The following is a 26,393-nucleotide window of genomic DNA, read 5'->3' on the forward strand; positions in this document are numbered from 1 at the left end:
CTTTCATCCACAGTCAAAGGGCCAAACTGAGAACAAATCAGACTCTGGAGCAGTATCTTCACTCCTTCATCTCCCCTCTCCAGGACAATTGAATGGATTACTTATCGACTGCGGAGTTCACCTATAATAATGCTAAACACAGTTCTACGACCCAGACTCCGTTTTACACCAATTACTGTATGTATTCCTGGCCCCCTATCAATACTCTGATGCCAATTGTCACCAAGAGACTGACAGCGCTGGCTAGAAATCAGGAAGAATTAAAGGAAGCCTTAGGGTGACTACCCACTACAGTCTTTTTTTCACTGCGAAATTCGCAGCAGTTTTTTATCTGCAGGGGTCTATGGGACTTGTAATGTTAAAATCGCGATAGCGCAAAATCGCAATTTACCGTGAAATCGCGATTTTGCCCAATCACGATTTTAACATTACAAGTCCCATAGATCCCTGCAGAAAAAAAAAAACGCTGCTAATTTCGCAGTGAAAAAAACTGTATTGGGTAGTCACCCTTACAGGAAGCCCAAGAGGCCTACAGAGAGGGGTCGGATAAACATCGCCAGCCAAGCTGCCCCTGCCTTTCAGGTGGGAGAAAAAGTATAGTTATTAACCAAGAACCTGACGTGCCTGCTCCCTAATTGTGGCAAGGATTTATTGAGCCATTTTTAGATTTCTGCTGAAGTGGGCCAAGTCGCCTTCCGCCTAAGACTCGCTGGCAGTCTTCAAATCCATCCAGTGTTCCATGTATCACTGCTCAAGCCGTTCAAAGAGAACACTTTCTCTGGAAAAAGCCCACCACCTCCACCAGTGATGGTTTAGGGTGAAGAGGAATTCCTGGTGGATCAGGTCCTGGACTCCAGAAAACAGAGGGAGGCTACAGAACCTGGTCCAGTGGAAAGCCATGCTAGAAAGGCAGCAGGATCTTGGGGAGGTGAACAAGTGGCTCCGGAGTTGGTGTAAGAAGGAGGGGATTGGGTTCCTAGAGAACTGGGCTGACTTTGCTGTCAGCTACAGGCTCTACCATAGGGATGGGCTGCATCTCAATGGAGAGGGTGCAGCTGTGCTGGAAGAGAATGTGGCTAGAAGGCTGGAAGGCTGGAAGAGTGTTTAAACTAGGGACCCGGGGGAGGGCACCTGGGACCAAGTAATGGGAGTAGGAGTCGAGCAGGAGGTAGGGTTAGTACAGTTAGAACTGGCAGTATAGTTAATAGGACCAAAGGTAAAACAATGAAAATAAAGAACAACAACCACCGTATAAATTGTATGGCAATGAATGCAAGAAGTCTGATCAGTAAAGTGGGTGAGCTCGAAGTTAGAATGTCTGAAAATTCTGGTATAGTGGGAATAACAGAAACATGGCTTGATGATAAGTGCGATTGGGCGGTGAACTTACAGGGTTACAATTTCTTCAGAAGAGTCCGTGGCAACCAGAAAGTGGGAGGGGTATGCCTATGTAAATCGTACCTAATGCTGAAGCTACAAGAAGATATAGGTGTAGGAGATGAATATGTGGAATTACTGTGAGTAGAAATACAGGGAGCAAAGAATACCAAACACCAAAAACAGAAGAAACTGAAAACTTATTATTAAGTCAAATAGAAGAGGTGTCAAACCGCAATGAAGTAATTTTTATGGGGGACTTCAATTATCTGGATATAATTTTGGAAGGCAAAACCTGTAAATCCAATAAGGGCGATAAGTTTTTGAGAATAATTAAAGATAACTACCTTTCCCAACTTGTGCGTGAGCCAACTAGAGGGAGAGCCACCTTGGACTTAGTATTAAATAAAAAATTGTACAGAAGTCTTATCAGGGAGCGACAAAAAAACTAAACTTCAGTAAAGCAAAATTTGATCAGCTCAGAATTACTCTTGGGAACATAAATTGGGACAACGTCCTCAAAAATAACAGCACAGACGACAAATGGGAGAAGTTTAAAAACATCCTAATTACCTCAGTGAGCAGTTCATACACTTTAAAAGTAAAAAAGAACTGAAGGAAACCAATGACTCAACAATGGCTCAACAAGACTGTAAGGGGGGCAATAAGTGATAAAAAGAAAGCATTTAAATTACTAAAACAAGAAGGCAGCGAAGAAGCGCTAAAATCATACAGGGGAAAAAAACAAATTATGTAAGGAAAAGATTAAAACTGCCAAGGAGGAGGCAAAGAGAATGATTGCTAAAGAGAGCAAAAATAACCCTAAACTATTCTTCAATTATATAAATGGTAAAAGAATTTGTACTGATAGCACTGGCCCCTTAACAAATAATGCAGGAGAAACCATAGAAGACGATGGGGGGAAGGTGAATCTATTAAATAGCTTTTTCTCAAGTGTATTCACGAATGAAAAAGAAATGCCTCATGAGATGCAGGGGAATAAAAGGAATTGTATGCCTAAGCCAGGAGGAAGTACAGAGCTCGTTAAGTACTACAGATGGCCCCCTATTTGCGAACAGGTTCCGTTCCAGGAACCTGTTCGCAAGTACAATTGTTCGTATGTCCCAACAAATGCTTGTATGGAGCAAGATCGCAGGTGGATCCCGATCCATGCAACGTCGGGTGCCGTCTGTTCTTACAGCGGACACCCGGCGGCAGCAGTTCCGAGCCGTGCCACCACCTTGATTAGGCTCCTCTTCCTCCTGCTTCTCTGCGATTGTACTGATACCTCCTGCTGCTGACCTCTGGCTTCCATTTGACCACATTTCCATCTCACCCAATTGTTCTGCATTCTGTGACTTCCCAATAACGACTCCTGGCTATCTTGACTACTTTCCAGTGACTGGCATGGCTACTACACCTGCTGCTCTAATCCAGCAGCAGTAAGACATAACAGTGCTGCTACTAATAAAATCCAAAAGCACTGCACACAGCAGACATATCACTGTAATGGTGCTCTCAGAGAGGGGTGCAAAAAGATGCTGACAGTCTCTAAGTCTTCTCTGCACAGCTAAACTTTCATGGTGATGTAGAAAACTAGGGAAAGAGATGACATGTTTTTACAGAAAACTAGGGAAAGAGATGACATGTTTTTACAGAAAACTAGGGAAAGAAATGATGTAATAAATGAATTGAACATGTAATTTTAATTTCTTTCTTATTACAGAGCAGTCTGAATGAGATAGAAGGACTTGGTGTTGCATCGTTAAGTGTAATGTATGTGTCACTCAGCCTCTCTTCACTCTTGTTACCTCCTCTACTAATAAAGAAAATTGGATGCAAATGGACTATTGTAGCATCTATGTTTTGCTTCATCTCCTACAGTCTTTGCAACTTTTACTCAAGCTGGTAAATATTTCCATACATTTTGATACAGGTGTTTTTTAAGCATTTACTCAAAATAGAATTTAGCTATTTGTTAGAACAGGATTTATTGTGGTTTTTTTTAAATGTTATGCTATGTATTATGTTAGGCTGTAATTACAGGTTCGCGGGCACAACTCGCATCGGACTGTACGTTGTCACTCCATTCGTGTGCTGACAGATGTGCTATTCGCAGCCTAAAATCAGACATGAGTAGGACATGCTTTGTTTTTTTTTTTAGTTGGACTATCAGTCCAAGTAAAAGAAAGCTTGTGTGCATACACCCATTCAAATGAATTGGTGTTACCTCCATCCAATTTTGTCCAGATTTTTTGGCCAGACAGAAAATAAGCCAGCGTGCCTGTACCCTTATAAATAGTTAGTTTCGACCTAATATTACAAAATGTTGTCCAATATTCTAAGAAGCTCTTGCTATTTGCTATTAGTACTTCCTACTAGAGCTTGGTAATATGGTCTAAAATAAAATCTTGATAAATTTTTAACTTGAAGGGGTTGTCCGCCGCCGAAGCTGATTTTTTTTTCCCCCATGAATGCCCTGTAGAGGAGAAGCATCACACACTACAGCTTTAGCCATAAAAAACTATATTTTGCTCACCTTTTTATTCCTTTTCTTCCCTTTATAAAGCTGGCCTGAAGAATTTTTCAAAGATGGCGCCGCTGGGTAGTTCCATGATGCACTGCTGCCTCTCTCTCCTCAGTGTGCGCTCCCGATGACACCGGTCACATGACTGGAGGACCGGCGTCATAATGGAGACGCAGGCTTCACAGCTTTGAATAGAGCCGGCAGCCGGCTGGCGCCATTCAAAGTAATGAGAGAGCAGGGAGAGCAGTGCGATCTGCTCCTACTGCTGTGACAGCAGTAGCAAGAGTTTCCTTCATCTCCCCGGCATGTCCCCTCATCAATGGACACTGTGACAACAGTGTCCCAGTGTCCAGTGATGAGGGGACATGCTGGGGAGATGAAGAAATCTCCTGCTACACCTGTCACAGCAGTAGGAGCAGATCCTGATCTCTAGCAGTACTTTCAATAGCAGATGATTGCGATCCTCTGCTATTGAAAGTGAAAGTAGCACCAAGCATGCCCTACACACACACACACACACACACACACACACACACACATATGCCCACCCCCTCACAGTGTCCCCTCCACACTGCCCCCCCCCCACAGTGTCCCCCTCCAGTGCCCCCCCCACAGCCCCCCTTCACAGTGCCCACACACAATGCACCCTCAAAGTGCCCACACACAGTGCATCCCCCCCACAATGACCTGCCCACAGTGCCGCCACACAGTGCACCCCCCACAATGACCCCCCCCCCACAGTGCCCTCCACAGTACACCCCCTCAGTGCCCCCACCACACACATGCCCCTCCACAGTGTCACCCCCCCACAATGCCCCCACCACAGTTCCCCCTCCAGTGTCATCCCCCACAATGCCCTCCCACAATGCCCCCACCACAGTTCCCCCCCACAGTGTTCCCCCACAGTACCCCCCCTCAGTGCCCCCCCCCCCAAATGCCCCACCACAGTCCCCCCTCCCCTCCAGGACCCACCATTCACAATAAGTGTAAGAAAGGCAGCACACTGGAATAGATCCTCTTACCAGTAGATGTCCATAAGAAGGTTTTTATTCATGATCCACATACAAAAAAGTGCGACGTTTCGATCATCCGCTGTGATCTTTCTCAGATGCCTGAGAAAGATCACAGCGGATGATCGAAACGTCGCACTTTTTTGTATGTGGATCATGAATAAAAACCTTCTTATGGACATCTACTGGTAAGAGGATCTATTCCAGTGTGCTGCCTTTCTTACACTTATTGCATGCATTCATTTATGGACACTTGGAGTCCAGTGTCCGGATAGGCGTGCACTCATTAGGGTTTTTTGTTTTGTTTTTTGTTTTTTTCCCCCCCATTTTCCCTCAGCTGTTTTTTCAGCTGTTTTGGTAGTGCTGCAGTCCCTCCTTTACTATTGTGGCCACCATTCACAATAGACACAGCTCACCTCCTCCCCTCCCTGCACAGGCAGGATTAAACCCTGGGATAAATTACCGTGACAGACCCCCCCCACCCCTCCAGCGCACCAAATTACTGCCACAGCCCCCCTCCCACCCCATAGCGACAAATTACTGTGACAACACCCCCCCACTCTTTCCCCGGCTACAAGTCTATGTGAAAGCACCCCCACCTCTGCAAGAAGTCTATGTGACAGCACCACCACCTTTGCAAGAAGTCCATGTGACATCACCATCACCTCCGCAAGAAGTCTATGTGACAGCACCCACCAGCGACAAGTCTATGTGACAGCAACCCCACCTCCGCAAGAAGTCTATGTGACAGCACCCACCAGCGACAAGTCTATGTGACAGCACCCCCACCTCCGCAAGAAGTCTATGTGACAGCACCACCACCTATGCAAGAAGTCTATGTGACATCACCACCACCTCCGCAAGAAGTCTATGTGACAGCACCAACACCTCCGCAAGAAGTCTATGTGACAGCACTCAACAGTGACAAACCTATGTGACAGCACCCCCACCTCTGCAAGAAGTCTATGTGACAGCACCCACCAGCGACAAGCCTATGTGACAGCACTCACCAGCGACAAGTCTATGTGACAGCACCACCACCTCCGCAAGAAGTCTATGTGACAGCACCTAACAGCGACAAGCCTATGTGACAGCACCCCCACCTCCACAAGAAGTCTATGTGACAGCACCACCACCTATGCAAGAAGTCTATGTGACAGCACCACCACCTCCGCAAGAAGTCTATGTGACAGCACCCCCAGAGACAAGTCTATGTGACAGAACCCCTCTCTCCGCTACCCGCAGTACCAGTGACAGCCCACCCCGCCTCCCAATCCAGGACCCCAGTGACAGCACCCACAACCCCCCCACAAAGACCCGCGACAGCCTGGCCCCCCCAGCGACAGCCCGCCCCCCTCCCTCCAGACCAGTGACATGTGCATAGCACCACCACCTCCGCAAGAAGTCTATGTGACAGCACCCAACAGTGACAAGTCTACGTGACAGCACCCCCACCTCCGCAAAAAGTCTATGTGACAGCACCCAACAGCAACAAGTCTATGTGACAGCACCCCCACCTCCGCAAGAAGTCTATGTGACAGCACCTAACAGCGACAAGCCTATGTGACAGCACCCCCACCTCCACAAGAAGTCTATGTGACAGCACCACCACCTATGCAAGAAGTCTATGTGACAGCACCACCACCTCCGCAAGAAGTCTATGTGACAGCACCCCCAGAGACAAGTCTATGTGACAGAACCCCTCTCTCCGCTACCCGCAGTACCAGAGACAGCCCACCCCGCCTCCCAATCCAGGACCCCAGTGACAGCACCCACAACCCCCCCACAAAGACCCGCGACAGCCTGGCCCCCCCAGCGACAGCCCGCCCCCCTCCCTCCAGACCAGTGACATGTGCATAGCACCACCACCTCCGCAAGAAGTCTATGTGACAGCACCCAACAGTGACAAGTCTACGTGACAGCACCCCCACCTCCGCAAAAAGTCTATGTGACAGCACCCAACAGCAACAAGTCTATGTGACAGCACCCCCACCTCCGCAAGAAGTCTATGTGACAGCACTCAACAGCGACAAGCCTGTGTGAAAGCACCACCACCTTTACAAGAAGTCTATGTAACAGCACCCCCACCTTCGCAAGAAGTCTCTGTGACAGCACCCACCAGCGACAAGTCTATGTGACAGCACCCACACCTCCGCAAAAAGTCTATGTGACAGAACCCAACAGCGACAAGTCTATGTGACAGCACCCCCACCTCCGCAAGAGGTCTATGTGACAGCACCCCCACCTCCGCAAGAAGTCTATGTGACAGCACCCAACAGCGACAAGCCTGTGTGACAGCACCCCCACCTTTGCAAGAAGTCTATGTGACAGCACGCCCACCTTTGCAAGAAGTCTCTGTGACAGCACCCAGCAGCGACAAGTCTATGTGACAGCACCCCCACCTCCGCAAGAAGTCTATGTGACAGCACCACCACCTATGCAAGAAGTCTATGTGACATCACCACCACCTCCGCAAGTAGTCTATGTGACAGCACCCCCACCTCCGCAAGAAGTCTATGTGACAGCACCCAACAGCGACAAGCCTATGTGACAGCACCCACCAGTGACAAGTCTATGTAACAGCACCACCACCTCCGCAAGAAGTCTATGTGACAGCACCTAACAGCGACAAGCCTATGTGACAGCACCCCCGCCTCCGCAAGAAGTCTATGTGACAGCACCACCACCTATGCAAGAAGTCTATGTGACAGCACTACCACCTCTGCAAGAAGTCCATGTGACAACACCCCCAGAGACACATCTATGTGACAGAACCCCTCTCTCCGCCACCCGCAGTACCAGTGACAGCCCGCCCCGCCTCCCAATCCAGGACCCCAGTGACAGCACCCACAACCCCCCCCACCAAGATCAGCGACAGCCCGCCCACCCCCAAACCAGTGACATGTGCATAGCACCACCACCTCCACAAGAAGTCTATGTGACAGCTTCCAACAGTGACAAGTCTATGTGACAGCACCTCCACCTCTGCAAGAAGTCTATGTGACAGCACCCACCAGCGACAAGTCTATGTGACAGCACCCACCAGCGACAAGTCTATGTAACAGCACCACCACCTCCGCAAGAAGTCTATGTGACAGCACCTAACAGCGACAAGCCTATGTGACAGCACCCCCACCTCCGCAAGAAGTCTATGTGACAGCACCACCACCTATGCAAGAAGTCTATGTGACAGCACCACCAACTGTGCAAGAAGTCTATGTGACAGCACCACCACCTCCGCAAGAAGTCCCTGTGACAGCACCCCCAGAGACACATCTATGTGACAGAACCCCTCTCTCCGCCACCCGCAGTACCAGTGACAGCCCGCCCCGCCTCCCAATCCAGGACCCCAGTGACAGCACCCACAACCCCCCTCCCACCAAGATCAGCGACAGCCCGCCCCCCCCAAACCAGTGACATGTGCATAGCACCACCACCTCCGCAAGAAGTCTATGTGACAGCACCCAACAGTGACAAGTCTATGTGACAGCACCCCCACCTCTGCAAGAAGTCTATCTGACAGCACCCCCACCTCCGCAAGAAGTGTATGTGACAGCACCCCCACCCCACAATAAGTCTATGTGACAGCACACCCCACCATGACAGCCTGGCCACCGGCACCAGCACCCCCCTCCACAGCATCTGACAGACGGGCCGACACCATCAGCACACCCCCCCTGCGGCATCTGACAGATGGGCAGACACTACCAGCAAACACACCCCCCTGCGCGCGCGGCATCTGACAGCCCGGCCGCCGGCACCAGCACAACCCCCCTCCCCGCGGCACCTGACAGCCCAGCCACCTCCAGAGCTTCCCAGCCGCTGAAGCTCTACTGCACATGCGCAGTAGAGAGAAGAAGCAGGAAGCAAGAAGCGCGTCCCCGACGTCCCGTCAAGACCTGGAGCCGGCCCAACAACAAGAACAGAAGACTTGTCGTAACCATGGACGCCGGAGGAGCAACACGGGGGGGGGGGGCACCCCTACAGGTAAGTCAATAACTTCTGTTTGCATCATTTTCCATGCACAATGTATATTACAAAGTGCATGGAAATGGGCAAACAGAAGTAATGAGATGTAATGCCTCTGGCCGGACAACCCCTTTAAGGTTGGTTTTTGATTTTATTCTCAATTTTTCTATTCTTAAAAAAAAAAAAACAAAGCCAAACAAAAAAGCCCCTAAAGAATACCACAACAATAAGGGTGGTTGAGAGTTACGGAAGCAGTGAAGATAGTTGGCAGTTTCTGACATTTTTGACCATTCGGTAGCCTTGTACAGTGAATTATTCCCATTGCAGCCATGAATAGCCAGCATAGGAATAACCATTAAACGCCAAAAGAAAAATATGATGCTGGCACCCTGCTTGCACTTTTATGGGGACGTTTCTGGTGTTGTGACAATCGTAAATGGTGTTGTGGAGTCTTTATGAAGGCAGCATATAAATAAAATGGTATATATGCATAAATCATAATACCTCAGACTTTTTGGTGTTAAAGTGGCATTCCCAAAATTTAATTCTATCAACTACCCATAGCATAGGTGATGAAAGTCTGATCAGTGGGGGATTCACTGCTGAAATCCCCACTAATCTAGAGAACCAGGGTCACGTGTCCCCTTCTCCTCCTCACTGCTGTCTCACAGCACCCCTGGTTGTAATGAGGAGGAGATTGAATGGACTGTTGGGACTAGCAGAGATAGCCAAACGCTTGTACTTGGTCATTTCCATTAGCCCCATTGAAATGAATGAAGCGACACTGCGCATGCACAAATGCGGCTCCATTCAATCTCCTCTTCACTGCAGGGGGGTGTCCTGAGCCTGCAATGAGGAATAAAAGGGAGACTTTTACCGATCAGACCTTTATCACCTATCCTGTACTTAGATGTTAAGTCAATTTTGGGAATAACCCTTTAACTCTGATGGCAGCCTGTGACTTGATTTACACTTCATGACCTCTGAGGCTTTCTGTGTCGTAATAGAGTTATTACTAGCAGTTCTATGAAGAGCTAATAACCCTTTCCTCCATACATGTGTAATCACCGGCATAGAAGTTCTTCAATTGACTCTCCACACTGTTCTCTTTACTGTGGTTTTCAAGTGGGTTAAGAGGCTGCCTGCTAGAATTGAGTTGCATATAACGCAATCATATAACGCAATCAGTATGGATGTCACTGTGTGACTGGACCAATCCAGGATCAGACTGATGTCACAGCGTCAGCCCTGGACCTTGTAGCCATCTCGCTGTCTCGTGCATTCTTTCACCTCAGTACTGGGTGCTGGCAGACCAATTGTTTGTGCTATCTGTGAACAGATTTGCTGGCCAGCCAATCAGCATTAGTCTCTGCACATTTATTCCGAATACTGCTCTGAGAGGGTGCCGGTTATACTTTTGGTCAAGTGGCCAAAACAGCACGTCTGAATGTGTTTCTGGTCTGATCTTTGGACCTCAGTCTGAAGATTGCTTTATGAGATTGCGGTGTGTAGCTGTTTTAGTCTATGGTTCCCTGTCTGACTTGAATCTTCAGTCTAGCCAAGTTTGCTGCACATTCACTTGTACACCTGTGAAGTTGTTTAACAGCTTCCAGCCCTGACTCATAGTGTGGTTCTCTAGCTGCTCTACCTATCAGCATGTGTGGAGAGCTTTATATTCCTACCACGCCCTCTTCCCCTTGCTGTTGATTTCAGTTCCTTAGGGGAGTGATTGGAGTAGGTTGGTGCCTCTATGCTGGATGAAATACTTCCAAATTCTGATAAGTACTGGTGATTATTTCTGTTGTTTTTTTTGTTACCTTTATTGTTTTGTTTTGCTGTGTCAGTGCATCTCTACGGGGGTTCCTGCAAAGGATAGTCAGGGCCCAGGAGAAGACAGTGGAGCTGTCCTTATCAGGACAATTACTCTGCTTGTAGGCAGGGGCTCCTCACTTCCCTGTTAGGTAAGGGACAGGTTATTCCATCTATATTCACTGTCCAGCATAGTTTTGGTGTATTCGTTTTGCATTCTGTGTGAACGTCACCCTGCGTCCATGCTGTGGGGAGGTGCACCTGGCGGATGTCACAGTGCCCTTCTTTATCAAGCATATTGTGATAATTTCAAGGCACAACTGGATTTCTGGGGGGTTCTTGGACATTGAACCCCTCAAAATATAAATAACAGTCCCATTTTTTTTACATCACTCCACATGAATTGATTGCCTTACACTGTACCCCTGGAGTACGGGAACTTTTTTATCTTCTGATGGACTTATCTCCTGGCAGTCTGTAAGGTCGGGATTATACGAATGATCCAGATTACTCATGCAGAATCCAGCTGTGACCCCGGCCAGCAACCCAGCGTACCTGCTATTTCTGTATTGCGGATGACCGCTGATGCTTGCCGTCGGTCATGCGCAATACAGATTTTTTTAAATATGTATTTTTATTTCCCACGCCATCGCTTAGTGATGACACGGAAATGGAAGCTGCCCACTGAAGTCTGCAGAAAAATATAGCATGCTGCGATTTTTACTCCACTCGCGGAATGTGAAGTTCGTACCCATCAGCGTGAAGGAAAACGCAATTTTTACATACCTTTCAATGCATGCCATTTGCTGTGGATCCTCCGTGCGGATGCCGACTGCGGATTCTGCAATAGAAATCCATTCGTATGGGACTGGCCTAAGGCAGTCATGCTCAATGTGCAGTGTGTTTGCTTGTTAATATAGTTATTCTTTCTCCCTCCTGCCATGGGAAAAGGCTTATATCAATTTCGCAATCCTGGACAAAATTTTAATTGTGCTGACTTGAAAAGGTGAGTTAATTTTGGGTAATCGCCCAACCCTACTTCCTGCTAGTTGTTTCTTTATGCTGGAATAATTTTGATATCAGTATTTCAGGGGAGAGATAATAAATGTAAATAACGTGACTCTAAAAAATGGATTTAAAAATATATATGCTGTATTTTTAGGCCTACACTTATTATTTCTTCCATACTTGTTGGACTTGGAGGTGGACCGCTGTGGGCAAGCAAGAGCACTTATATAACAATAACGGGAACCAAATATGCAGAAACCCATGGCAAACAAGCAACAGATGTTGTGAACCAATATTTTGCTGCATTCTTTTTAATTTGCCAAACTTGCCGAGTCTGGGGAAATCTTATTTCTTCTTTGGTATTTCACCTAACACCAAATGCAGGTAAAATACAACCAGAGCAGTAATATATTATTATTATAGCAGTCAAATGATCATAGAATGGTAGAGCTGGAAGGGACCTCCAGGGTCATCCTGTCCAACCGCCTGCTTAATGCAGGATCACTAAATCATCCTAGACAGATATTTGTCCAGCCTTTGTTTGAACACTTCCATTGGAGGAGAACTCACCACCTCCCGTGGTAACCTGTTCCACTCATTGATCACCCTCACTATCTAATTTGTGTCTCTTCCCCTTTCAGTTTCATCCCATTGCTTCTAATCTTTCCTTGTACAAATAAGAATAGGGCTGATCCCTCTGCACTGTGACAGCCCTTCAGATATTTTTAGACAGCTATTAAGTCTCCTCTCAGCCTTCTTTTTTGCAAGTTAAACATTTCCAGATCCTTTAACCATTCCTCATAGGACAGGATTTGCAGACCGCTCACCATCTTAGTAACTCTTCTCTGAACTTGCTCCAGTTTGTCTATGTCTTTTTTAAAGTGGGGTGCCCAGAACTGGACACAGTATTCCAGATGAGGTCTGACTAAGGAATAGTAGAGGGGGATAATTACCTCACGTGATCTAGACTCTATGCTTCTCTTAATACATCCCTGAATTGTGTTTGGCTTTTTGGCTGCTGCATCACATTGTTGACTCATGTTCAGTCTATGATCTATTAGTATACCCAAGTCTTTTTCACATGTGCTGCTGCTTAGCCCAATTCCTCCCATTCTGTATGTGCTTTTTTCATTTTTCTTGCCCAGATGTAGGACTTTTCATTTCTCCTTGTTAAATACCATTCTGTTTGTTGCCGCTCACTGTTCAAGCTTTTCTAGATCTTTTTGAATACTGTCTCTCTCTTCCCTAGTGTTAGTTATTCCTCCTAGCTTTGGGTCATCAGTAAATTTGATGAGTTTCCCATCAATTCCCTCCGCCAGATCATTTATAAAAATGTTGAACACTGGGCCTAGGACAGAGCCATGTGGTACCCCACTTGATAAATTCTTGCACTTGGATGTGCAGCCATTTATGACTACTCTTTGAGTATGATCACTCAGCCAGTTGTAAATCCACCTAACAGTTGCCTTGTCAATCGCATATTTGGTCATTTTTTCAATAAGTATGGTATGAGATACTTGGTCAAATGCTTTACTAAAGTCAAGATATACTATATCCACTGCATTTTTCTGTCATAGAAGGATATCAGATTAGTCTGGCATGACTTGTTTGTTACAAATCCATGCTGGCTCTGATTAATTACTCAATTTTCATCCGAGTACTTGCATACATATTATTTAATAATTTGTTCAAAGATCTTTTCCAGTATAGAGGTCAGGCTCACAGGCCTGTAGTTTCCTGAATCTACTTTCTTCCCTTTTTTGAAGATAGGGAAAACATTTGCCCTTTTCCAACCTTTGGGGACATCTCCTGTTCCCCAGGAATTTTCAAAGATTATGGCACATGGTTCAGCAATTACCTCCATTGCTTCCTTTAGTATCCTAGGATGTAATTCATCTGGACCTTCAGACTTGAATTCATTTAAGTTAGCTATGTGTTCCCTCACCATCTCTCTGCTTATAGATAGCTTGCATTCTTTTATTCCCCCAATAGCACAGGAAAGATCAGTTGATGCTCCATCTACTTTCTGAGAGAAAACAGATACAAAATAGGAATTTAAAAGTTCGGCCTTCTCAACATCATTCTTAACCAATTCACCATTTTCAACTTATAAGCATCCAATGGCATCTTTGACTTTGCTTTTGCTTTTGACATACCCCTAAAATCCTTTTTTATTGCTTTTGGCCTCTGTTGCAAGCCTCAATTCATTATTAGCTTTTCTTACACTTGCCCTAAGGTTTCTGCAGACCGCATTATATTCTTCTTTAGATATTCCCCCCTCTTTCCATTTGCTAAACATATTTTTCTTCTTTTACCATGTGTGCAAGTTCTGCGTTCATCCATCCTTGTCTCTTTAAATGCTTCCCATTCTTCCTTTTAGGGATTAATGATTGTGCTTTGAGAATCTCATTTCACAATATTTCCCAACCTTCTTGGACATGTCTGTCCTTAAGAACATCAGCCATTGGATTCTTCCTACCCTTTGTCACGTCCATGCAGCACACAAGCCCCATGCTCAGCATGGATGCAGGGTGACATTCACAACCACTGCAATTGACAATACCATGCACCGTAGAACAGTGCGCACCACACTATGCTGAATAGTAGCACCACTCCAGGGAGAAGGAAGCCTGACCCAAACCTAGCAGGGGGGGAAGGGTCCCTGCCTAGAAGTGGAGTTATCGTCTCGATAGAGGCAACCCTACAGTCTTCTTCCTGGGCCCTGATTGTCCCTTGAGAGACCCTCGGAAAGACGAACCAAACGTAGCAAAAAAAAAATGACGAACTGGAAAGTAAACCGCAGCAACTTATCTGGACGTAGCAGTACACCCTGCACCGATGAACTCCAATATTCCTCTGTGGGGCTGAAAAAGCAGCATTGAGCAAAGAGAGGGGTGAGAATATAAAGCTACTCTACACCTGACAACGGGCAGAGCAATTAGAGAACCCCACCTCCAACCTTCTCCCAGGCACGACTAATCCAGCAAACATCCATGCAGCAAAGAGAGACAGCACCCAGTCTCTGCACATGGTGCATTAACCCTTGTCCTGCATAACAAGGTGACAGGTCTTGGCCTGCGTCGAGGACACCATGCCATGATACTGTCGTGATCAAAAAGTTGCAACACCCTCTTTCAGAGTTTTTTTTTTTTAATTAGATATTTTTTATTGAACATTTCCAACTTCTTTTACATATTTCAAATATATTATCAGTCATCATTGTACATAACTGTTTCCCTCCCCAACCCCCTCCTCCCTCCCTCCCTCGGTCTCTCTCAACAATTGGTCCAGTATATATGAGTAGCTTAGGTTCAGTAAGTTCCATCTCGTGTTCTGGTTATGTTATAAACAAAGAGGGTTTTAAACGATAAATGTCCATTATAGTTCCATTGTTTTCTTTTCTCTCTTCATCCTGATACAAATGCAGATTGTTCCTGCTCGGCCCGGGGGGGTGAACAAATGCCACCATCAGTTATTTGATCTCTCTCTCTCTCTATTCCGCCTCACATATTTCCGTGTACCATATGTCAACAAAGATTTATTATTATTATTATTACCGTTGTTCTATTTATCTGTTTCCTCTTTTTCAATAAACCATTTTTTTTTTTTCCCCCTCGCACACTCATCTTTTGTGTTTTTTTTCATTTATTTATTTATGGTCCTTTTATTTACTTACTTCCCCTTCCCTTCCGGGTTAAATGTCATAGTTACAGATGCTGGCCCACATGGCATTCCATATCTCTCTCTGCCCGTGCATTCTTTCAGAGTTTATTAAAATCTGCCTTTCTGAAATCCAACCTTGAGATTTGAGTTTTCTCAGGTCTACCTCCCCTTTTTATCCAAAATTCAAGGATAGCATGATCACTGACTCCTAAGGTCCCAGCCAGCATTACTTCCTCAACCATTCCCTTCCTGTTGGTAAGAATTAAGTCCAAGATAGCAGATCCCCTTGTTTTCTCTCCTACCTTTTGATAGATAAAGTTTTCAACAAGAGTGGATAAGAATTTGTTGGATCCATTACTTTTACCTGAGAGAGATTCCCAACAAATGTCTGGATAGTTAAAATCTCCCATAATCACTATGTCATGCTTTTTTGAGACCTTGACCATCTAAAGTAGAAAGAGTTCATCAATATATTCTGCTTGTCCAGGAGGCCTATAGTAAATGCCTACAATAGTTTCCTTCTGTTCTCTTCTTGTATTCTTACCGAAACACTTTCTACAGAAGTACCATGCTCTGAATCTTGAATCTCTGTACAAGATGATGTTTTCCTAACATACAATAGAACACCTTCACCTCTTTTATTGGATCTGTTTCTGTGTGTTAGGAGCTACAATTCTCCTTGTTTGTTTCCCATGCTCTGTGCATTTGTGTAAAAACATTTTAGATTGTGATCAGTGTCTCTTGCTCCTTTACTTTCCTTCAGAATTTTTTTTGTCTTTATTCTTTCTTTTCACTTCCAATAGCAGGGTTCTCAAATATATTCATTAGCTGTACTTTTTTACCTGGTCTTTCACTTCCCTTCCACATAGTTCCAGTAGGGCCATCTGACCCTGGGTGTCCCTGCCTGCGGGTCCCATAGCAGTCATGTGGTCTACCTACATTACTATTATGTCACTGTTAACTGTTGTGAGACAAGCCCTTTGTGTAGATGAAATAGTTGATATAATTTTCTTTTCAGATCTGGATGCACCAAATCAAACCATATGTGGAGCAGGTGACTGCCCAGCTGAATTGACTCAAACTGGTAATATTACATCTGGCCAACCATCAAACACTGTGATCTATGTTCTTCTTGGATCTTATACTGGTATGTAGTTATATTAAATATTGAAGATTTTATACAGCTATAAAAGGTTAAATGTTTTTTACTATGCGTTTCAGCATTGGACTGGAGTACCCTAGACCCACCAGTAATATTAATTCTGGGGGCCCAATGTACAGCTACAGTGCATACAAATATTACCTGAAACTCCTTTACAAATTCCTCGCTGTTGCAATTTTAACACACTTCAATAGAAGGGTGTCTGTGTTTGTTTATGGTGGCTTCCACTGCAGGCAGGAATTGGTAGACTTTCATTAACCCAATACATGCAGATCCTGTGTGTAACTATTGTAGGTTGCAGAGGCTAAGGGGTCACCATGGCTCATGGCCCTCTGGGGAATAGACTTGTTACCCTATTAGCCAGTCCAAGCCTCATGTGTTTTAAATGATTCCTTTAGACTTGTGTTTTATTCTGTTATGATCAATTGTACAAAATAAATAACTCAAATATGAACTTTATCCATTTTCATGAAATCTTACAATAAACAATGTATATGTCACATCCATGCGGCACACAAGCACCACACTCAGCATGATGCAGGGTGACGTTCACAACCACTGCAGTTGAAAATACTATGCACTGTAGAACAGTGCGCACCACAACAGGAGTACGTAAAGCAGAATGTAAATCTCGTGCGACACAAGAGTACTACGCTACAGCACTGCGTAAGATAACATACCCACTGCTGGAAACAAGCACACCACGCTATGGTGAACGGTAACACCACTCCAGGGAGAAGAAAGCCTGACCCTAACCTAGCAGGAGGATGAAACGTCCCTGCCTAGAAGCAGAGTCATCACCTCGATCGTCTATCATTGAGTTTGTAGTAGAAAATGATGATTAATCAGTGTAAAATGTCTATTGATTTGTATAAACTATATGTATTAGACAGCTATAGGGATTTGACATTGCAGAGACTAGTAGCAGCATCTTTTATCATGATAATTGCTGGACAATGGCGTGATAAGGGATGTGTGTTACATTATCAGCTCAATATGAGTTCAGTAGGATGTTGAGGATGTAGTCTCTCTTGTGTCAAATTACATATGCATTCAGCTAACTGGAAATTACATGTTGGCTGCATCCCTCCTACCCTCCCCCCTTCTCAACTTCTGAAATAAAGGAGAAGCCTGTGCTTAGAGCACATGTTGCAGACAACGAAGATGCTCAGAGGGGGAAGGTGGAGGAGGGGAGGAAACTCAGTTAGCTGAAAAACCTATAATCATGCTCAAAAACCATGTATGTCATATGTTATACGCCGATAAAGGGTATTATGTGTTTTAACAAAATAAGGCTCTGGCATCATATCTGTCCAGAGCTGGTTAAGGCTTTCTACTGAACGTGTGTCAGAGTGATCTCTCAGCGTGTGCACACACCATGCTTTACAATTAGGAGGCTGCATAAATACCCCAAATTCTGCTGGAGAAATTTTGATTCAGAACAGTTGGCGTTCCTAGGTGGGCGAGTAGGCTGTGACCATCGGCTGCCTGAACACCAGAGAGATTAGAAGATTAACGGACGAAAATCAGGTGGGCCCAAGATCTACAGAGCACGGTAAGATTGCTTTACATCAATCTACCTGTGTGAACTGATTTTCAACTGTTAATCTGCCTGTCCCTAAACCAGACCACTGGTGGTCACCAAAGACAAGTAATTTAGTTTTGCCTACTCCAAATTTCCACTGTGTAACCTGTCTAGGGGTATTCTGTATGCTGAGAATATCATGTTGAGACGGTTAAAGACGGTGTACTTAAGACTGGGAGACAAATTTTGTGAGGGTTGATTTGAAACAGGCGGACTCGAATGTATAGCAGGGCCCATTGTGTTCATATACACTTTGAGGGAGTGCGCCAGGGGCATACTCTCCTATGTAATAGTGCAAGACTCACCTTAATACACTTGGAGAGCAGGGCCAGGAAAATTTAAAATAGGCGTATTCACTTGTATGATTGAGCACAATATATGATCTTATACGTTTGGAAGTATACGCGGGGATTATAGCCGTGGTGCATAAAGGCTGGATACTCCAAATATTGTTGAGTTCTTGGTCATTGTCCAAAGTGTGTGCAGGGTTTGCTACTGGGGATTACTAATAAGGGGTGCGCTGTTGCAAAGATAGGTGAGACGTATACATTAAGCCACTGTAGGTATTCCCCAGTAAACCCGTCTGTCCCTTTTGTTTTGTGTTATATAGTAGATGTGCATTGTGATTTGTGGGAAAAGGACGGATTCTACTGGGAAGATTTTAGGAAGGTGGAATCTATTAGAGGAGTACTACTGTGCCCAGAAATTCAGGACGGGATAGAATTAACAGGCAGGATAGAGTTGGGCAGATTGGAAAGATAAGAGGCATAGAGCATGTGATTTAGGTGCTGAAAGAAGGCACAGAGTATGTCGAGAAATGAGAAGAATGGAGGGGGGGTTGGGTTGCAGACAGAGAATGGAGGAAAGTTTTACGAGATAAGAAGGGGGCTTTGGCAGGCAGGGAGCTGCTCCAGGCTGCTGAGGGGTGGTATAGGGTAGTGGGGAAGGGAATTACCTGTATCATGAACAATGTAATGCCTTTGTGTCATCCACTGAGCCCCCTCCCCTCCATGATGGTGGCTGCCCCTGTTGGACTTGCCATGTCCGCGGTGTCCAAAACCCTGCATGGTGTGATGCCTGCAGAAATTGTGGGGAGCCTTGCCCCCATCCTGAAGTCACTTCCTCCCATGTGCTCACTTTCATTGTCCGTGACATCACTTCCAGCCCCTCCCCATCCGGGACAGGACCGAGCCCAGCCCCTTCCTCCTTTGGCGGCCATCTTGCTACACCCGGAAGGCCTAATTCCCCGACCCACTGTATCCAGTGCTAACATCATCATTGTCTCAAGTAAGGTCTTGTTTGTCCAGACTTAATTACACTCTAAATGTGGCCACTTTGGATGTGTGATAAGTTCAGGGAAACAAACCTTTGTTCTTTTCAAAGATGCAGCTTAGGACATAGTAGATGACTAAGCTAGTTTATAGTGTATATAAGGTTGGAGTTGATGCATGGAGGACAGAAGCCATAGATCCATAAGTAGGGGACGCTCTGTCATGTAGTAGTTTCCCAGGGGCTCTCTGTTTTCCGCTGCCTGCTTCTCCAGTAGATGTTCAGATGATGTTAAGGAAGGCTCTTACACATGGAATAATATCCCTATAGTCACCCAGCAAACTTTTTAACGCGATTTGCCAAAAGTAGTCTTTTTTTATGTGAGAAAGAAGGACTTGATCGCTCAGAGTAGGATGTCAATTCATCCGCATTCTTTAGTTTTTTTCCTTATGTCTTTATATTTTTAGTGTCAGTTTTCACTGAAACTATAATTTTATTCAGACAGAATAATCAAAGTTAAACAATGTAATTCCCTGAAATTCTATGGACTGGGTGGCTGGTAATGGCTTCCCCTTTCCCCAGTATATTACACAACACGCCTCCACTCTGTTGCTTGTGTTGTGCCCTCTTGTGTTAGAAATGCTAACTGCCATTGAAAAAAAAGGGTGTTTTCGCTCAGATTTGGCTTCAAAGAATGTCACTTTGACCTATAACGTGCCACTTCTCATGCCTCCTAGCATTTCTTTCAATGTTGTACTACCTTGAAGCTGGCTACTCTTTTTCCAATCGAGTATCCCAGTTCAAAAGGGGGGAGGCATAGGTGATCTAGGTATTGTAGATCAGCTATTTTTTTTGTTTATTTTTGCTAAAAGATTCTGATCAATTTGAAATAGAACATCAACATGATTATTTAATATTGATGCAGCAAGAAACTGCAAGTATTCAAACAGTTACTGGAACGCCTGTTGACAATGGATATTTTGAGCTTTTTGTAGATGGTACCAGGGTGAGGATTGACGACTCCACACCAGATATGCAGTGGTCACACAGCAAGATGTCCTAGAAGCAGAAGCTCTGCCTCTGCATGCCTCAGCACAAGAAGCGGAACTGAAGGCTCTCACTGAGCTGTGTAGAGTGGCGAAAGGTAAGACGGCAAACACACTGATTCCCGGTATGTATTTGGCATAGCTCATGATTACGGCCCAATATGGAAGCTCAGACAGTTTCTTACCTCAGCAGTAAAACCAATTAAGAATGGTGCAGCGGTGCAGTCTCATGGAGGCCCTACGTCTACCTGATAAGGAAACAGTTTTATGGTGAAAGCTCACACCAATTCCTACACTGAGGAAGTAAGAGGCAACACCTTCGCCAACAGCACAGCAAAGGCAGCGGCCCTCAAGCCGTGGAAGAAAGAAGAAAAGAAGATACTGACAGCACAAGTCGGTGACAAAAATTTGGACATTGATATGCTAAGGACTTTACAATTATAAGTCAGCAAGGAAAGGATAAATGGACTAAAAATGGGAGTAGCAGAACAGGACTGCATATGGCGAATAGTCAACAGAACTTGCCTGCCACGGTTCCCGTATCCCATGATGGCCCAGCTGATGCACAGAAAGACGCACCCATCAAAAGCAGGAATGACGTTGACGCTTGAATGAGAACCGGTGACTCCTGGGTTCTATATAGCTGCTGCATCATTTGTCCAAACTTGCATGATCTGTGCCATAGGCAACTCATGTTGCCCCAAAAGGTGCCCCAAAAACACTTGCCTAGACCCCTCTATCCATTTCAGGGATTGCAAGTTGACTACATTCAGTTCCCACCTGCTGAGAAGTATGAATATGTGCTTGTTGTTGATGTCTTTTCAGGTTGGAGACCTACCCTGTTACCAAGGTGAATGAGCGGGTAACCGCAAAGAGGCTCATGAACGAGGTAATCTGCAAATACGGGGTACCAGAAGTGATTGAGTCAGAGGTAAACACTTCACAGGTGAAATAAAGCAACACATCATGTCTGCTCTGGGTATATCCCAGGCCTTTTACACACTCTACCACCATAGAGTAGTGGAAAGGTGGATAGATTCAATGGTACTGTTACGATCGTGTGGGCAGGCAAAGCACGAGAGCCCACATGATCGCACCCAAAAATGGGACAGAGAATGGATGGGATGGACGTACACAGGTAGCACCAGGGTCACACGGGATTCACACAGGTTTCAGGCAACTGACCCTGTTCTACACGGGAGGATGGCATGGCCCTACCTAAGCGGGGAACATTGCCCCAATAAGGGCAGCCCAGCGGTCTTCGGATCTGGACCCTAGCTGATCCTAAGAACCACGCCACAGAACAGGAGACATATACATGCTACATGACAGAGACAGAACCCCAGGATACACAGTATACAGCAGCCACAATGCAAACACTATTAACAGAATGGAAGCTGAATATAAATACCAGGTATTGGTTGACATTTTGTACAAAACATGTAAGCTAGCGGGCCACTTCACGGCTCCTGGTTATACCGCTAGTCCCTACACTAACCAGGAGTCCAGCAGAATCGGACAGAGTTCACACAGAAAGCTGCAACAGGACAGGACACAGATAGCAGGTCACGCAGCATACTGACACGAAACTGACAGAATTTAAACGTACAAACCGACATGAACGAGCAAGACAGAGATTACTCAGCAAAGCTTGCAACAGGACAGAACAGAGCACTGGACACACAGCCAGCTGCATCAGGAACAGGACAGAGTATAGGGCACACAGCCAGACAGACTCCACTCAGAGATCACATGCACACAGATGAAACTCACAGCAAGTCTATGTGTCCTCATACAGGGGGAATAGACAGTCAACTACACAAGCTGACATAGGGAACAGTGTCCAGTTACACCAACTGACACCCAGAATAAGACATAAGACCTTTGGAGGCTGCACCTGTACAGGGGGAAGGAAAAGGGGGCTGCATGTACTGCAGACTAGGACTACAGGTGTCCAAACAATCTTGTGGAAGCAGAGAGACAATAGACCTACTTGCAAACACAGATCAGAGTGGGAACAAGCTGAACATGACTGATAACAAGTTACAGGACACAGAAGTAACATGAGTGCTCACCCTAGGGTCCAGCCAGAGACTGACCAGGAGCTGGGTTTATATGTGAGCACAGATCCAGGAGATTGGCTAGCAGGAAGTGCCACACCCAGCCAGCTCAATTAACCCTCAACCACCTGACTGTGCTGCTAGGAGTACATAGTACCACAGATCCCAGCAGCACACGCAACAGGTACGCTAAAGAGCAAGATGCTTAAAATGACACAGGAAACAGGGCTGTCCTGGCAGGACTGTCTCCCAATAGCCCAATTCAGTGTTAGGTATACACCCAGGGGGGATCATGCACTATCTTCCTACGAGATCCTGTTTGGGCCAGCCCCAAGGCTAGGTTGTTACTATCTCCAGCAGTTACAATTGCAATTTGATGTATTGAAAACCATGTATGTCATATGTTATATGCCCATAAAGGGCAGGTATTATGTGTTTTAATAAAATAAGGCTCTGGCATTGTAACTGCCCAGAGCTGGTTAAGACTTCTTACTGAATGTGTGTCAGAGTGATCTCTTAGCATGTGCACACACCATGCTTTACAACTAGGAGGCTGCATGAATACTCAAAATCCTGCTGGAGAAATTTGGAGCCAGAACAAGTTCACCCTATAACCTCTGGTAACATCATCACCCTGTGTCTTCTAAATCACATCAAGGTTTTTAACCCCTTCCCGCTCCTGGACGTACCTGGTACGTCATGGCAGCCTGGTACTTCCCGCAACATGACGTACCTGGTACGTCCTGGAGATAGCACGGGATCACATGTGATCCCGCGCTATCCCGCAGCGGGAGCCGGCTGTCAGTCACAGCCGGCGTCCCGCTCCAACAGCGGGGGGGCATCGGAGATGCGCCCGCCGCTGTTAACCCCTTCCCTGCCGCGATCTAAGTAGATCGCGGCAGGGAAAGAGTTCACAGAGGGATCGCGATCCCTGTGTGTCTCCGGCCGGAACTCGCGATGTTATCGCGAGAGCCCGGCCTGTCACCATGGCAACAGGACGCCAGACACTGGCGTCCTGTATTGCCTGTGCCTATTATCGCTGTACAAGCGATAAGGCATGGCAGAGCAGTAGCTCTGCCATGCCTTATGACAGCGATCATAGGCACAGTGATGTAAGTCCCTCAGAGGGACTCAAATAGTATTAAAAAAAAGAAAAGAAAAGTGTAAAAAAAATAAAAATGTAAAAAAAAAAATGTAAAAAACCCCTTTTTTATGCTTTTTCTAATATTAGCATAAAAAAAGGGAAAAAAAACTAAAACCCCACATATTGGGTATTGACGCGTCCGTAACGACGTGTACAAAAAGTTGAACACGCTTTTTATTTTGTACGACAAAAAGCGTAAAAAAAAACGCTAAAAAACAGAGGCAAAATGCTAATATTTAGCATTTTGCCTCACAAAAAATGCAATAAAAGTGATCAAAAAAGCCGTACATTTCCCAAAATGGTACCAATAAAAACTACAGCTCGTCTCGCAAAAAATAAGCCCTCATAGAGCTCCGTACATAGAAAAATAAAAAAGTTACAGGACTTTGAATGCAGCTATAGAGAAAAAAAAAAGATTTCCAAAAAAAGGGGGTTTTATTGCAAAAAAGTGTAAAAACCTAAAAAAAATATAACAATTTTGGTATCGTTGTTACCATACCGACCCGCAGAAAAATTTTAGTGTGTCATTTATGCTGCATGATTAACGCTGTAAAAAAAAAAAAAAAATCTATGGCAGAATTGATGCGTTTTCTCTCCCTGTTATCATTAAAAAAAAAATAAAAAAAAATTACGATATTGTCTATATACCCAAAAGTGGCACCGATAAAAACTACAGATCGCCACGCAAAAAACAAGCCCTTACACGGCCGCGTCCACGGAAAAATAAAAAAGTTATGGCTTTTGAAAAATGGAGATGGAAAAATACCAAAAAATCGCTTGGTCCTCAACGCCAAAATAGGCCATGTCATTAAGGGGTTAATGAACCAATGAAGAGCAATGTAACTTGTGAGTAACAGCCAATCATACACAATATTGAGTCCACACTATTGCAAAGATAAGTTAATCACTCACCAGTACTCTGGGTTATATTGAAATGTGGGTTATATTGCCTCAGGCAAAAGTTGATCACAGTGTACAATTTATTGGTTCATTGGTTTATGTGCGACAATCATGCTATTTGTTTAACATGAGTTTCCAGTTGAATTCCCTTTGTGTTGCTCATTCTGTATGTGTTTGCAATGTATTTGAAATTTAACTTGCATTGATAAATGTTGGTTTGTTTTTGTTTAAGGGTGCGGAGTGGGAGCGGTTTTACTGATAATCATATTTTTGGATCAAATACAAGAAGACAGAGAGGAAAAAGATGTTAACAGTGGTTCTATACTTTTTTTAGCAATTAAACAACTCCATGATAAACGGCAATGTCTTCTTATTCCACTCACTATGTTCAGTGGTTTTGAACAAGGTTTTATTGCCAGTGATTTCACTAAGGTACACTTGTAATTTTTTTATTCAAATGTATTTATAGTATTCCTTTATATATCAGTAGCATTTTGTGCTATAATTATGTCATGTGATACTTTTGCAAAATGAGATGGAACAATACCTCTGCAATGCCACCTATTGGTTGGCAGCATTCCTGAAAATCAATGCCCCACCCTTTATACAGGTCTTTAGAACAATGATTCCCAATCATTGTACTAAAGTACTGTATAAAGGGTCAGACATTGATTTGTAGGAATTCTGCCATGCAGTAGATGGCGCTGCAGAGGTATTGTTCCATTTTTCTTATACGCATATATTTCCCAGAGGAGCATGCATGGCCTTATAAGTCTCCTTACACAATGTCTAGGTGATCTCCTTAAGGTGAGATGATACCCGTCCCTAAGCATGTGATACTTTTTACATGCAAATGTTTCTGGTTTTCATCAGTTAAATAGTATAAAATATTTTAATAAACTATTTCAGACATTTGATTTCAATATTTCAATGATATCCATATTTGACAATCCAAGATTTTATGCATAGAATACAATAGAAGTAGTATTTACCACTTGCTGTCACAGTTCTGTTACGTTCATCCTGGACTGCCAACGAAACCTAGATATGACTAGATACTGGGGCAGTCAAGACAGATGTATAAGCTTGCTATACAGGTGGTTAGACACAGGAGCAGACAGACACAAGAGGTAACGATGAGAGTGGGGTACACTGAACCCATCTGATAGCGCCACCTCGCAGCGGAGCACCTGTCCCAAAAGGAACGACCCTACTTCTTACAGAGTACAGTAAAACATGGACAAACAGAAACTGACAGTAAATAAAAGAAAAGGACAAAGAAAGCAAGACAAACAGAACACATAGGAGCCAGACAGAGAGGAGCACTGAGCAAGCTGACTTAAAAAAGGATACTGAAAATAACCACTAACTCCCAGACAGGAAGAGCTGGGTTATATAGGGAGTGGAAAGGAAGTGATTAGCTGACAAATCTTTCAATCACCAGCCACTACCTCAGCTACCAGCTGCAGGACTAATTAATCTCAACTAGTCAGGAGAGAAAAAAATTACGGTAGCTTCCCCGGATAGAACCCACAGTAGTGAAGGTGTGCTGGCAGGGACATAACAAGTCCATTTTGTCCTTTGTGACATAGTGATTTTGTTTTTTCCTTTTCATTCCCGAATTCTGAGTGCCATAACTTAATTTTTACATCAACATGAATGTATGAAATAAATGATAGCCTGCTATTTACAGGATAACATATTTTTAATGACAGTACTAATAAGTTTTTTGAAAGAGAGAATTGAAATAAACCCAGTAGAGTTGAGCTAGTTCGAGTATTAGCATACTCAATGGTGCTCGTTACTCGAACGAACATCAAGCTGTGTTCGTCCCCGCCCTGCAGTTTTTGGCTCCTCCCCGATG

The 26,393-nt window shown here is 44.8% G+C and overlaps 1 protein-coding gene across 1 annotated transcript in view; it reads left to right on the forward strand.

Moving 5' to 3' along the window:
* Window positions 1-26,393, forward strand: part of LOC136619813 (protein unc-93 homolog A-like) — a 208,049-nt gene that overhangs the window by 14,209 nt on the left and 167,447 nt on the right. The window contains exons 2-5 of the mRNA XM_066594558.1: window positions 3,104-3,285; window positions 11,855-12,084; window positions 16,382-16,510; window positions 24,762-24,961. Coding sequence (XP_066450655.1) covers window positions 3,104-3,285; window positions 11,855-12,084; window positions 16,382-16,510; window positions 24,762-24,961 — 741 coding nt within the window. The remainder of the gene's footprint in view (window positions 1-3,103; window positions 3,286-11,854; window positions 12,085-16,381; window positions 16,511-24,761; window positions 24,962-26,393) is intronic.

The sequence above is a fragment of the Eleutherodactylus coqui genome, chromosome 3 (genome assembly GCF_035609145.1).
Source record: "Eleutherodactylus coqui strain aEleCoq1 chromosome 3, aEleCoq1.hap1, whole genome shotgun sequence".
NCBI lineage: Eukaryota > Metazoa > Chordata > Amphibia > Anura > Eleutherodactylidae > Eleutherodactylus > Eleutherodactylus coqui.